At 43.5% G+C, this 15,016-nt stretch overlaps 1 protein-coding gene across 1 annotated transcript in view; it reads left to right on the top strand.

Annotated features, from left to right (window-relative positions):
• Positions 1-11,799: 11,799 nt before the first annotated feature.
• Positions 11,800-15,016, top strand: part of BTC (betacellulin) — a 37,691-nt gene continuing 34,474 nt past the window's right edge. The window contains exon 1 of the mRNA XM_012744760.3: positions 11,800-12,146. Within this exon, the coding sequence (XP_012600214.1) occupies positions 12,083-12,146 (64 nt within the window). The 5' untranslated portion in view covers positions 11,800-12,082. The remainder of the gene's footprint in view (positions 12,147-15,016) is intronic.

The raw sequence follows: 15,016 nt of genomic DNA on the forward strand, positions 1-15,016 counted from the left end.
CTCAAACTCCTGGGCTCAAGTGACCTCCTGCCTCAGCCTCCTGAGCAGCTGGGACTACAGGTGCACACCACCATTTTTTTCTATTTTTTGGTAGAGACGGGGTCTCAGAGTCTCACTTTTGCTCAGGTTGGTCCTGAACTCCGGACCTCAAGCCATCTTTCCCCCTCGGCCTCCCAGAGTGCTAGGATTACAGGTGTGAGCCACCACACCTGGCCCAAAACTTCTAGTGTTAAATTGAGTCACAATTTGAAAATAGTCTAGAATATAGAGAATTCTCAGCCATTTGTAGGTTAATTAGCTTTTAAAATTATTCTTTAAATGTCTGGTTTCATGGCAGATTTAAGCAGAAATGGTTTCTTAGGGACTGTTTTGTCACTTTAACACTTCATTGAAGGAAGAAATCTTAACATGTCCGCATTTTAGGGCTGAAAAAGTCTGTTTGAGGGTATCTAGTCTTAGAATCTCCTAATCTCCAGGTTAGGAGGGAGATGAAATTATTTTTATTTCCTCCACAACACCCAGCATGTGCACTGCCAGTGCCAGAGAACTTATTATTTCCCAAGGGGGTCTATTCTCTCATTAAAATTTTAGACAGATCTTTTTCATATTGAATCCAAACTCATCTGCCTCTAACCGTTAAGTCCTTGTCGTGACCACTGGGACCAAGCAGTATTAACATAATTAATTTTCCATGTGACTACTCCCCAAATATCTGAAGACATCTACCGTGCAAGCCACTTCCCTCCCTCCTGGCTCCTGTCCTCTCTGCTGAAGGCTGAGCAGCCCAGAAAGAGCTGTCCCCTGTGAAAGAGAAACAAGAAGCCTCCCCAGTCTGGCTAGTGCAGCAGCCTGTCGTCTGTAAAATGCATGTTCTTCCCTTTTGGGATCACTAAAAACATCTCTTTGTCTTTAGTTTTTTGGGACCGATTTCACGTAGATGCTTCCCTTCCACTCTCCCTCACCTTCACTGCCCAGTGTGTCTCGGAAAGTGATCCATATGAATCGAAATACTCGAATTCATCAAAGGAGCTGGGGATGCTCTTAAAATCTCTCCACTCATCTTGTGTTTTCATTCCTCTTCAGGTGCTTTTTCTGCCTGTTTTGTTGTTCTTGATGGGAAAAAAGAAATAACAATATGCTTGAAAATTTTTAAAATGTGTGTGTGTGTGATTCATGTATATTGCAACATTGGCACCAAGCAGTAGGCCAAACCTTTTGGGATTTTCGTGATGAACATAATTATGGCAACTCTTCTGTCGTCCCAAGTCGCTTGCTCACACACCTCAGCCCCTTCAGTGCTGTCTTTGCAGGTCTGGGACAACTGCCCTCATTTGCACTTGAGTGTGTGACTTCCTCTTCTGCTGGCTTTTCTGTAATTCCTAACTGAAATTGTTAATCATTATGTAACTGGAATCGCTTTTTTTGAGTGTTTTTAATTCTCTTGAAACAATCACCCATTTTTTAGGTTCATGAGCTCTGTTAGTGTAACATGCCTGTTTTTCTCTGATAGAAAAATCTGTCTTTCACTTGAGGCTGTGGAGTGGACCCCAGTCTTCCCTATGTGGCCGTCACTAACTAATTCTAGGGTTGCATAGCCATTTCTCTGCTATGTTTTCTTTTGCTTTAATTTAAAACCAATTCCTCCTGTGAGTTAGAATTACATTCAAAATAGTAATTCCCCCCCTCTTTTTCTCTCTATTTTGAGGAGATAATGATTTTTCAGGAAGGCAAGTGAAGAACTCATTAGTCATACTGTTTTCCCAAAGGAGACTTCCAGCAGGTGGTTAGAGGACTGACCTCACCCCCTGCTACTATTGGAGCTCCTCAAAGTCAGAGTCAAAGATTTACTACTAGGTCGTGGATTTGAAGAGCTTGCTCAGCATCCAGACCTTGGGCAGACACAGCAGATGTAGCATAGCTCTGCTACGTATTAGCCATGTGATCTTGGGCAAGTTATTCAATTTCTGTGTTTTAGTTTCCTCAGCTGCGAAATGAGAATACAGTAGCATCTATTTAATAATTCACAAGATATTTGGTGAGGATTTAAAAAATTAATCCTTTGCACTCGGATGTCAAGTGTGACTCAACACAGTTAGCAAAAATTATAGAGATTAAAATTACTCTTTGAATGTATCAATAATTTGAAATACAAAAAAATCCAAGTAAATAAGTTTGTATGAAAAGAAACTCCAGTTTTTTATTCTACTGCTGCACTTTGTAAAATCTGGGGTATTTAAAAAATTAAATCCCGAGTAGATTAAAGGAATCGAGAAAAAAACAAGTGAGTGCAAAGGGTTAAAGCACTTAGAACAGTGCCTGGTACGCAGTAAGCATCAGTAAGTGTTTGTTGTTGCTATTATTCTAGCAGAGGAACGAGGTGCTCATGTACCCTTCACTGAAGAAACTCTTCCCCTACCTGTGAAGGTGACCTCTGCAATAGTCAGTGTGGACAGGAGCATTCACTTTGTCCGGAACGGTGTGTCTACAGTCTGGCGAAGGCTGCTATAGGCAGAGTACCCTCAGGTATGATGTGTTCGTTTGGGTAATACCAGCACCCCCTAGCATGATGCGTGGTACAAGGTAGATATTCAGTATATATTTGATATGCTGGAATATGGGGGCAGGATCAGGGAAAAAAACTTTTTTATTCAAACAATTTTGCCATTATATGGGTTAGAAACGTATTCTCTATCTGGCTAAACAATTTTGCAACATATTCTTATAATAGCGTTACTTCTATTTCTCTATCTCCACCCACACCCCCATTTTTATTTATCTTAACGCTGATACTTTCCACAGTGCTTTATAAGGTCCGCTTCCGGGAGCTGAGCGTCCCACAGAGGTGTGACTCTCTACCTCTTCCTCTAACAAGTCCGCTTCTTTCTAGCGTCCTGTTCCAGTGATTGCCACAAGTGCACGGAATCTAGGGATAACTCTGAGGCTATCTTGAATATTATCATAGCAGTTAATATTGACTACTTACTATGTGTCCGGCGCCCTGCTACAAGCCCTTAAATCTCCCATTTAAACTTTCAAATAATCTTATAAATAAGTTCTGCTATAATTTTCAATTTAGGGATGTGAAGTCTGGGTTTGGGAAAGTTCAGTAACTTGCCTGTGGTCGCATAGCTGGCAAGGAACAGTGCTAAGATTTGAACCAACGTTATGTCTTTACTTAAGATTTAAATTTCAAGAGAGCTTATACTGTCCCCCTTACTTAACTTTCTTTTCTTACTTATGATATTAGCAGACATAAGACGTTATTTAAAAACTCCTCCCAATTATTGTTTTTCTCTTGAGATTTATTATAATTCTCATGGATCAATTGTTGGTCATTACATTGCTCTCTAGGGAGTGCTCTAGACATCCCTCCTTACTTCATGGCAAAGGAGGAATGTTGCCATGAGTCAAAGACATAATGGCATCTTCAGAGATCCACAACGGGGCCACTGTGCTAAGAGGCGAAGCTTGTAGATGGAGGAGCACAGAAGTCAGTGGGCCTGTTTTCTCCCTAGCCCTGTGCTTGTATGGAGAAGGTTCTGAGGCACCACAGGACCAGAATGTGGTACAGGGTAAAGGGGCAGACAGGGCAGCCCAGCTTTACCCTCTGTCTAGGGAAAATGGCGCTCTTGTCCTAGGAGTTACATCCTTACTCCTCTTGAAATCTGTCTGATAAAATCCAGAGGGCAGGATCAGGACGTGGCCTATGGGGAAGGCTCCAGAGGAAGACATGACATCCTTTAGTGTCACTCTGCTCCTCTCATTGTAGGTTCTCCAAGAAAATTTACCCAATAGAGTAATAAAATGATAAACTAATTGTTTATCATTTTAAACAATTTAAACAGTTTATCATTTCTAACAATCAGTTGACCAGGAGTTTGTTATTAGTGTTTTTCCTTTTGTTTCTACATTTAAATGTTTAAAATACATTTCTTTTTCTTGGGAACCAATCTGGAAGCTGGGAGGTATAATAAACTTGTTAATTTTTTTATAGGCTTTCAGTCCTTAATGGAGAGATAGTCATTGTGATTCTTCTTGGTAGGTTCTCTGGATTTTAGTTATGTGGATTTAGAACATCCCAAGTTCAGACTCACGCAGTTTTGCAGAGTTCTAGCCTTTTTGCTGCAGTCTGTAAAGTTGGTCTAAGATTTCGAAGGGGGTTAAATTCTTTTCTATTGTGGCCACGGTGGTCGATGCCACGCCAGCAGTGAAGACAGCCTGCACTCAGGCTCAGGTGAGGAGGAAAGTGCATTGAGGGTCTGGAGGATTCCATTGTCAGAATGCACTTCAGTGCCCTCCGGAATGCAGACCGGCCAGGGCCCGCGTGCACTCACCTGTATCGCAGCCCCTGTGGTTTTATTCCACCTCTAGCCCAGAAGAGAGGCCTACTCTTACGTTAGAAAACTCTAGAGTAACAAATCACAGGATCTGAGAGTGACGCCTAGTTATACCATGTCCTACCTATGTGTCTTTAAGCAAGTGATTTAACCTACTGTAGCCTAAGTTTTTCATCTTTAAGATGCAGGCAAATAACACTGTCCAGAGTTATGATGAAAATTAAATGAGCAAATGTAGAAATAGATCATTTATATGTTATTTCCATAGAGGGGCTTTGTAAAATTAGTAGACCATATGAGCACCGTGGCAGTGCTTACTTAAATGGGATTTGTAGCTGTGTAAATATAAGCCAGAGAAGAAGGGCAGGTTCTGCTCTCCTGAAGTTCAGTTCTACCCTAGGTCCTCAGCCCAGATGCTTAGTTCCAATAAAATTGTATCTGTTTTTTGGCTAGAGTGCAGGGACAGGAGGAAAGGTTACACTGCAAGCCAAAAAGACCATAAGCAAAATGGAGGGTGAGCAGGAATTGTCTCGGCTCCCTTCCTCAGCCTTCTCCCGTGGTCCTTCCCTCCTCCTACTCAGCACGCTTGCGCGTGGCAGGCTGACCCAGCCGTGAGCCTGGCATCGCAGCCAGCAGTCTGGAACAACGCTTTGTGCAGCCACCAGAAATTACCTGTCGTATCTCGCGAAGTAACTGCCTGCCTCTTGTACTAAATTAGTTCATCTTCTAATCAGAGAGTGATAATGTCTTAATCAATTAGCTCTCTGGAAAACAACTTTGCATTTTTTATGAGCAGCTCTCGGAACTTGACTCAAGGGAGAAAAGAATTATAATGAGTGCGAATTTTAGCAAACCAGAGAAGGGGATTTGAGCGCGTCTTTTGCGACATGACTGGTGTTTGCTCCTGAAACCACGTAGCGGAGGTGCTAGCCTGCCCAGCCTGGAGAGTGCTGGTCCGGGCGAGGGAATATCAAGGAGTTTATAATTTTGAGTCACAAATACCATATTTTATCTAACATGAAATGCCATTGATTATAAGATGCAACATTATTTTATGGAAATTAAGAAAATTAATTTCTTTAATTGAAAATTACCACCAATACTTTCTTATTACTTAGAATTTTAATTTTATCCTAATTGAAAGAAATGTTTTAGAATTACTTAGACATAGGTTTTTATTCTATATTTGTTTTAAGTGTGCATAAAAGGAGTAAACAAGCAAATAAATTGGTTAATAGTTTAAAATATTTTTAATTCCAAGTCCTAAATTTCCTAACCACTTCCAACTTTGAATCATTGCTATTTTTGTTTTCACACAATATTTTTATTTATACCTTTAAAAGTGCTGGTGATAGAGCAGTACTTAAAAGGATGTTCTGCTTTGGTCTACAGGATTTCCTTCTAAGCCTTTGAGACTATGCACAAGCCATAGCAGCTTCGTTACAGCGGCCGCCTGACAACAATGGAGAGATGTTAAGTATGAGCAAGTGTGCATCTTAGAATCGACACGTTCTCAATCGGTTACAACTGTTAGGGCTGTTACTTTTTCAATATGTATTTTTTCAGTGAGAAACAATCATAACACTTCATGCTTGTATACAACTTTACAGCTTCCAAAGCATTTTCCTACACGTTATCTGATTGAAATTTCAGCTTAAAACCAACATTGGCAGGAATATCATTTTCTCTGGTGGTAGATGACGTTTCAAAAACCAGTAAGTCAGTATTATTATCTGGCAAATAATTTTCATTCTTTTGATTTTTGTCTAATGTATGCTACTTCATGATGATGTAATATGGTACCTTGATGGGATATTGGAACAGAAAAAGGGCATTCAACAAAAATCAAGGACATTTAAATATAATATGGACTTTAGTTGACAGCAACTCACTGATGTTGGTTCCTTAATTGCGACAAATGTGCCAATTAAATGAAGTCTTGGGGGGGGTCCTAATCTGACAGGATTGGTGGCCTTGTGAGAAGAAGAGAAAGGCCTCTTTCTGAAGGGAAGATCTCTCTCTGTCTCTCTCTCTCTCTCCCCACGCACACGCTAAAAGGAAGGCCATGTGAGCACGCAGTAAGAAGGTAGTTGTCGGCAAGCCAGGAATAGAGACCTTCCCAGGAACTGAATCACCTTGACCTTGGATTTACCAGCCTCCAAAACTGTGGAAAATAAATTTTCGTTGTGTAAGCCTCCAGTCTAAGGTATTTTGTTATGGCAGCCGAGGACACTAAGACACTCCATTTGTTGAACTCCGATCCCTTTAGATCTGGGTTCTGGGGGCTACTCTGGCACTTGGACCAGTCCCTTGACGATGTAGACCTCTATTTCCTTTTGTCAAAATTGCATGACACGGCCGGGCGCGGTGGCTCACGCCTGTAATCCTAGCTCTCTGGGAGGCCGAGGCGGGCGATTGCTCAAGGTCAGGAGTTCAAAACCAGCCTGAGCAAGAGCGAGACCCCGTCTCTACTATAAATAGAAAGAAATTAATTGGCCAACTGATATGTATATAAAAAAAATTAGCCGGGCATGGTGGCGCATGCCTGTAGTCCCAGCTACTCGGGAGGCTGAGGCAGCAGGATCGCTCGAGCCCAGGAGTCTGAGGTTGCTGTGAGCTAGGCTGACGCCATGGCACTCACTCTAGCCTGGGCAACAAAGCGAGACTCTGTCTCAAAAAAAAAAAAAAAAAAAAAAAAATTGCATGACAATGCTGCCTGCCTGCCTATCTCAGCAGCTGTTTTAGCGTCGAATAGTTTATATGTGGGAAAGTACTGTACAAATGTAGATGATGAAATATTATTAAATTAAATGGAAATTGTTTTTCCTTATCTCCCCAAACCTAAAAATAGCCAATTTAGAGAGCAATGCTGACTTCATTTTATATGGCTTGGACTTCTTTGCATTTGTGCATTATACTTCTTGAATTTCAAAAACAACTATTTATGTGGACCATTATTGGTGGTAGTGCTGCTGATGAAATTATTAAAGGCCTCTTATAGCCATTAATAGGGACAATGATAAGAACTTTCAACATACTGGAGGACAAAAGACAATAATACTAGAACATTCTGCAGGCATGCTATCATATTTTATGCTGCCATTTCTGAACATTTTACATCCATTTCCGCATTTTAAAAATATTGTATTTACAGACACATGTCAGGCACACAGCACAGGGCTAAAGAAACATTTCAGAAAAAAAATTACACTATGAGAAATGTGAAAGCAATTTAAAAGTGTCATTAAAGGAAGACTTGTGATTATCTCCAGAAAAAGCGTAAATTCCAAGGATTGTTAAGCTAAAGACATTATGTTGAGGTTAATGACAAGTGTTGTTGTCACTTAAAACAAAAGAAGGGTGAGGAATGCGCAGGATACAAAGGTAAATATCCCCTTCCTTACTGCCCTGTGGATGTCATTCTGCTCTCCTGCTCTTCGTAAGTTGCTATTTCAGGTTCAAGCCTCTGCTCCTCTCCTACTTTGCTGCTTCCTGCTTCTTACCCTCTCCTTTCACTATTTCTCTTTCCTGTGACATTGGAGTAAGAAGAGAGAACAACCATCCACAGCTTTGGGGATTCCTATTCTGCTTATTTGTAAGCTCATCAAACATCAATTTCTTTGCCTTAAAGGACGAATTTATTTCTTTGGGCTTTGAAAAACTAGATTGCTCATTTATTTAGGCCTTCAAAACAATAAACGTCTTTCTGTTTACTGTTTGAGAAGTTATCGTATGCTGGGTTATGCACCATTTTGTCCTCTAAAGATTTGGAGGAGGCAGGAGGAGTAAAAAGGATGGAGAAGGAAGTCAGAGTGGTCAAAGGGGGGATGCAGGGGCAAAGGTCATCCCAAATCCACGGGATTGCAGCTCATGTTGCCTTCTCACCAGAGCCTTGCTCTGTGCTGTTTCCTTCCCTCCGTCTCAACTCTCAATAAGGAAGCCAGTTCTGGTTCCTTCTGGTTCTTTCTATGTGCTCTGTAAAATTTAATAATGATATAATTACTATAATTTATTGAATGATTTCTAAAATGTTAGATTTTTTTCCTTGGAGATAAATATATTATTGTGAATCATAAAATCTGTGCAAGTCATGACCATCACATTTTATAGGTGAGGAAACTGAGGCTCAGAGAAGTAATTAATTAGTGATTCAGCCATTCAGTGACACAGCTACAATTTGAACAGACTAAGTAGATGTCAAAACCAGTTGTGCATAATAGTCCAGCACTGTCCCACCCAAGGGGGTGACTGTGCCGATGGGAGTCAGGAGGAGAAGGGAGAGAAGATGAAGCCACTGTGTTAAGTGTATTAAAGAGCGGTGTTTAGGGGCTTGCCATACCATAGCATTAAAGTTATGCCACTTGGGTGCTTGTCTACTTAGCCTGCAATGAGTGCCACCAAAAAAGCCCAGATTTTTTTTTAATCAGAAGTTTCTTTTTGAAGTATGTATGAATATAGCCAAAGAAAAAAGATCATAATGGTGAACTAAAACTAATAGCCAAAGAAAAAAGATCATAATGGTGAACTAAAACTAACAGTTATAATATCATAGAGATGATTATGTTTGAAATGTATTAAACTTGTCTTAATCTGTCATTTAAAAAAGATAGCCCATCAAATAGATCTAGGCACACATATAAAAAACAGATCTCCTAAAGACTGGAGAGGAAGGTATAATAAAGTAGGCAAGAAAAAGAAGAAATAACGATAACTCCCTCCTCACATAAATTTGATTAAAGAACCAAATTACCTGCTTACAGCTTTTGAGCAGTGATTTTTTTCATTCTTATTTCCTTAGAGACTAATTCAATAGTTTCATATAGAATATTTGAAAGTTCTCTCTATATACCATACAACTAATCTTTAATAATCCACAATGCATGAGTTTATCATTACTATAAAACACTATAATTTTTTAAGCCTTGCATTATTTTCATTCACGCACTCTTATTAAATTAAATAATATTAGGGGCCACTAGGAAATCTTCCTAGACTACTGAATGTCTTCAAGTCATAATTTTGAGACTACATGTTGACCTAGAATGAATGCATTCCATGATCACATGTCGTGTCTGTATATGTGTTATGTTCTAAAAGTAGCTACAAGTTTGTTTTGTCCTATTTAGAGGAGGAGGGGAAGGAATCTCCCTGCTGGAGGTTGCTCTGTGTGGGAAGAGAAAAAGGCTGAAGCTTAAAGGCCATTGAAAGGAATCTACTAAAGCCTCATACCAGATTTGGGAGAACCTGTTATACCTGCCTGCACCTGGCACAGGAAAGACACCATTCAATTTCTGGGGATACTAGTTCTACCTTGTGACTCTGATATAACTTTGATCAATTCTTCCTTTAGTAAGAGCTCAGCTTACAGTCTAAAGCATGGAGACACAGCTCAGTTATGTGAATGAGAACTCAGGAAGATCAATTCTTACCTCTTACCATTCCAACTTAACGGTTAGATTCCAAATGTACCTTCCCCCACAAGCGAGAGAGAGAGAGAGAGAGAGAGAGAGAGAAGAAAAAGAAGGAGAAGGAGGAGGAAGAAGAGAGGGAGGAGGGGAAGAAGGAAGAGGAAGGAAGGAGAGGGAGAAAGAAAAGAAAGGAGAGAAAGAAAGAAAAGAAAGAAAGGAAAGAAAGAAGGAAGGAGGGGAAGGAAGGAGAGAGAGAGAAAGAAAGAAAATGAGAAAGAAAAAATGAAAGAAAGAAAAGAAAAAACAAAGAAAGGAAAGAAAGAAGGAAAGAAGAAAGAAAGAGAGAAAGAAAAGAAAAGGAAAAGAAGGGAGGGAGGAAGGGAGGAAGGAAGGATGGGAGGACAGAAGGAAAGAAGGGGAAATTCTCCTGACCTTGATGGGATTGGCCCTCTGGTGCCAGAAAGTTTGGAAGACATATTTTAGGACTACTTATTTTATTTGTGGCAGCAAATAAAGCCCTCAGGGAAGGTTATTAATTTATCTGGCCTAGTTAGTATATTAAATTACACTATTTCATACTCTAGGAGGGCCTGAAAAAATTAATTTACCCTTTTAATGGCATGCATGATGAATACTTACACCAAGTCCTGGCACTTTACAATACTCAACAGAGTATTTTTTGTTTAGATGTGCTTTATTTTTTATTAGTATTTATGGAAAGGGAAAACAAAGTTGTAGCATTCTGCTGGGGCTAACAGGACAGATGGGCTAGGCTAGGGTGTCATCTCAGAATGAGAGATGCCAAACTTAGGGCACTGGTCCTGAGACAGGGAGAGACTATCAGAAAGGAAAGGGGGCAGAAGTGCCGAGAGTCCACCCCTTGGCTCCCTGTGCTTCTGCTCTTTTCACCTGGGGCTCGGTGGCTTTCTAGCCATCAACCGTGGGCTTCTTTAAACTCCCTGGCCACCCTCTCCACTGATGCCAAATGAGTTGTCATGGGCTAGAATGGGATTCTGAAAATTAAGAGCTGGTTTTTATTCCTCTGGATGTATCAGTTGCCTGGGGCACTAAAATAATTTGAATCGGTTTCGAAATGACATGTCAGTTATAGAAGAAAAGCGCTTAACAATTTGTTTAACTTAATGGGATGTCGAGAGGCAGACACTCGAACTGCGTTTCGTACGTATGTGAAATAATGCTTATCGGACTTTCGGATGCTACAGAAATACAACTTCTGATTGGAGGGACATAATTACTCATATCACTCTTATAAGAGGAACATATATTAGCACAGAAACATCTCTTCTCTTCAGTGAGTTTGGAGGCAAATATGTTAATCACATAGGGTAAAACTGAATGCTGCTTTCTTTCTATCTTTGAAAGTTGTGGGGATGTCTTCGTGTTCTAGAAATTGCTTGGCACAGACGGCTGTATTCTGCCTTTCCATGAAGAGGAGGTGTGATGAGGTGGAGCTAGGGCTTGGCAAGCCACAAGCAAAAAAAAGTTCTCCTTATTTTTATAAATCCAACTAATATTCAGAGAATAGTAGAGTCAATGAATCAAATAAATGAAAATACAATGAATAAATAAGCAGGTGGATAAATGAAATTTCTAAAGTAGATCCTAGTGAACCCAAGCCTCCAGATATTCCAGAAATTATTAGGAGACAACGCACACTGAAAACTAAGGCACTCGTTTTAAGACTTTTGAAGACAGCAATGACTTTCCAAGGCCTGCGTGTCACAGAAAGGCTTGTAAACTATCAAATGCCTGAGGTCACCGCAGTGAGTGGTGGCTCTGGTCTCTCGGTGACACTAACGACCCGCTGCAGTCAGGGAAGCTGGAGTTGCAGTGGGGCGGGGGCCGGGCCCCCGTGCAGGCGGTGGGGCACACCTGCGCTCCTCCAGCGGGCTCTCGTGCTCCCTGCCTTGTTGACTGCTCCCCGGGGGGAGGACCTGAACAGCCAGGTCCGACCCAGCAGGGGGAGCGGGTGAGCCGGCCCGGGGCGGCCCGAATCTGTCCCTGGGTGTGGGTCTGGGTGTGGGGCAATTGGGTGGGAGCGGCGCAGGGCGGCCACGACCGAGTCCCGCGCCCTGGCTGGGGTGTGAGGCGCGGGATAAATAGGAGGCGCCTCCGCCCCGCGACACCCGCGACACCCGCGGAGCCCGCGCGTCCCTGCCCGCGGCGGCAAGGGTGCCGCCAGCCCAGTGGTTTCGTTTCCTCCTGGCTCCGGGACAGGTTTCCAGGCACCGGCTCGGGCGCGCGGGGCCCGGGAAGGGGGCGCGGGAGGCGCGGGGACACTCGGCCCGGGCTGCCCGGCCCTGCAGAGCCGGGTGGATGGACCGGGCCGCCCCGGGCAGCGGCGCTGGCTCCCGGCCGCTGCTGCTGGCCCTGGCCCTGGGTAAGTGGCGCGCTGGGCTCGGAGCCGGAGGAAAGTGTGGGCTGGAGTGGCGGGAAGGCGACCCCTGCACCGCGCCGGCTCCGGACACCTGGCGCGCGTTGCTGGCAGGTGCAGCCGGAGAACTGTGACGACCTGGAGGGCGCCCCGGTAGGGATCGGGCAACCGGGCGGCTGGCTGCACCTGTCGCAGGCTGTCCCTGTGCACGGGGAGGCCCGAGGGCGGAAGGGAGCCCGGGCCGTGGCGGGGGCAGAGCCGAGGGCCAGGCGGAGCCGGCCAGGTGCCACCGCGGCCGGGGGCGCTGCCCTGCGGGTGGGACGCCCACGTGGGAGTACAGACCCAGCAAGACACCCAGCAGGACGCAGAGGAAAGGGGACTCCGTGAGTTCAGATACTGGCAGGGAGTGAGGAGAAGCAGGACAGCAATTTGCTTGGTGTGCGAGAGACAGGTGGGGGACGCAGAGCTGGCGGGAGCAGGCAAGAGAAGCAGGACAAGAAAAGGAGACTCACTTCTGGGCCCTGAGTCTCCTGTTGCTCACAGGGAAGCCAAGGGCAACGGATGGCATGCTTTATTGGCCACGCTGTGGATGGACACATAAATGCGTGGAATCCATTATTTCCTATTTAAGGAGAAATGGTGGAAGGAAAACTTTTCTTTACATCAAAGGTTAAATCCTGGGTTGTGAATTTAAGGACCACTGGATGTGATCACCTGGTGCAAGCGCAGAGTGGATAGTGGGAGGGGTAGCAGGGGTGCCTGGAACCCTCTAGAAGCTCCCACCCCTGCCCCTCCTTGGGGGTCAGTGCTCACACGGGAGACTTGGAGCTTCAGATGCAGCTGGAAAGTAGCAAGAAGGCTTCCAGGGGGAAGACGCCAGGGGTGGAGGTGTCCCCTCTGCATCGTGGCCATTGGGGGAGGGGAGGGAGAGGAAGCCAGTGATATTTTCTAGTCTTGGGTGGGGTGCGGTGACATGTAGGCTGGGGGCATTTAATGTGGGAAGAGGAGTGTCTACACAGGCGAAGTGTCGCCATGATATCGCTCTGACCTTCAAGCCTAGGAAGAGGGCACCGCAAATGAAAAGGATGGGGATTTCTCTTATGGGGAAAAAGGAGGTGGAACCTAAAGCAAAGCTTGTATTTGGCTGTGTGCTTGGAGTAAGAGAGGTGGCTAAAACGGGATCGTGAACTTGGTTGGCGGTGATCAGATTTAGGACTGAGGTTAAAGAAAAGGGACTCATGTAACAAACCCCACAGAGGAAGAAGTCAGTAACAATTTAGAGTCAGTGATGTAATGGAAAGGAGCAATAGGGTGGAGACATAGGTCTAGAAAGGGCACCGGTGCTTTTGCCAGCGTCACTTGGATGTAGCTGGCATCTTCTTCCTCCAGCTCGTCTGGACTGTTCGACAGTCAAGGTCTTCACGGAGACTCTGCCACGGTGGGCAAGATGCTGGAGTATGTAGAAATGGGAATGTGAAGAGGACTCAAGAGATTCCTAAGACAGGATTATTGCCCTAAAAAAATTTATGTTGAATTTGGGAATGCAAGGCCAACAATATGAAACAATTAGAGAAAAATTCATGGAACCATAAAGGGACAACTCAAGAATGGGTGGAGTAGAGTAGGGTAGAGTAGTGGAGAGAGGATGCGTGGAGGCCATGTAGGTGCCTTGGGGCTTGGCTAGGACTTGAAATAATAGAGAAGAAAGGGGGAAGAGACAAGAAAAAAAGCAGTTAGTGGAGGGTTGGTGATTGGGCTGAGGGTGCTTTACTGGAAAGACAGGCGATCAGCCTGCCAGAAAGTAGAATTTCTAAGAGGCACACAGATTATCAAGAACCAAAAAAAGCCAGATTAACCTACTTGGACATGAATAAACAGTTAAACACACACCATCACGTGACTTGAGTAAGGGAGTGATATGATGCAAACCACGTTTTAAAGGAGAGAGTCCGGCAGTGGGCGCAGCGTGGGAAGAGGGGAGAGGGCTTGCAGCCCAGAGGACCCGGTTGTCTCATTGGTGAAATCCAGGCACCAGTGAACTGGAGCCTGGGTTAGGGAATGTTCCCGGAAAACTGTCATGGTAGAAATGACTATTCGAGGTAGATGAACACTCTTCCCCTTTACTATCACATAGTGCTTTATTCTTTTCTCATAAATTGTCAAAAGAGAGAAATGAAAACAAGACTCTAATTCAGTGCTCTTGTACTCAGGGGAACCTAAATGTACAACCACCTTGCTGAATGATGGAGTTAGGAACTTGGATCCAGTCTCTAGATTCCCTTAAAGCTCTAATTCATGCAAAATACCAAAGAATGTAATTTGTTGGCATCACTATTGCCATTAAGGTGTCCTATTTCTGTCATACACACTTTACTTTCAAGTCCCATTCCTAATTTACCATGTGTTGTTTTATTTACTTTTTGAACAGACTATGAGCAATATGACGCGTGTGTGCATCTGTGTGTGTGTGAGAGAGAGAGAGACAGTGGAGAGTTCCCTGAGTACCATTGAGCAGACGTGAGCCCTGGTGCCAGCTCTGCCATTCTGTGACTCTGAGACGTCTGTAGGTGACAACTTTCTGGACATTGTTTCTGGACATTTGTAAAACTCGATGGGGTTCCACTAGATTATGATGCACTTTCCACTGTCAAATTCTTTTCAAAAAGTATACGAAATAACATATGACTTAAATTAGGAGTGGCTTATATGTATTATAAATGCGGATGTTCCTTATATGTATTATAAACGTAGATGGCATTTAGCAGATGGATCTACACATGGTAATTTTCATTCTAACATATGCAAATTATGTACTCCTCCCTTTGGAAAATTTTGCAAAGAGAAGTGAGGTTGGAGATGGAAAAAGAAGGTATACC

Source organism: Microcebus murinus, chromosome 26 (assembly GCF_040939455.1).
Source record: "Microcebus murinus isolate Inina chromosome 26, M.murinus_Inina_mat1.0, whole genome shotgun sequence".
NCBI classification, from domain to species: domain Eukaryota; kingdom Metazoa; phylum Chordata; class Mammalia; order Primates; family Cheirogaleidae; genus Microcebus; species Microcebus murinus.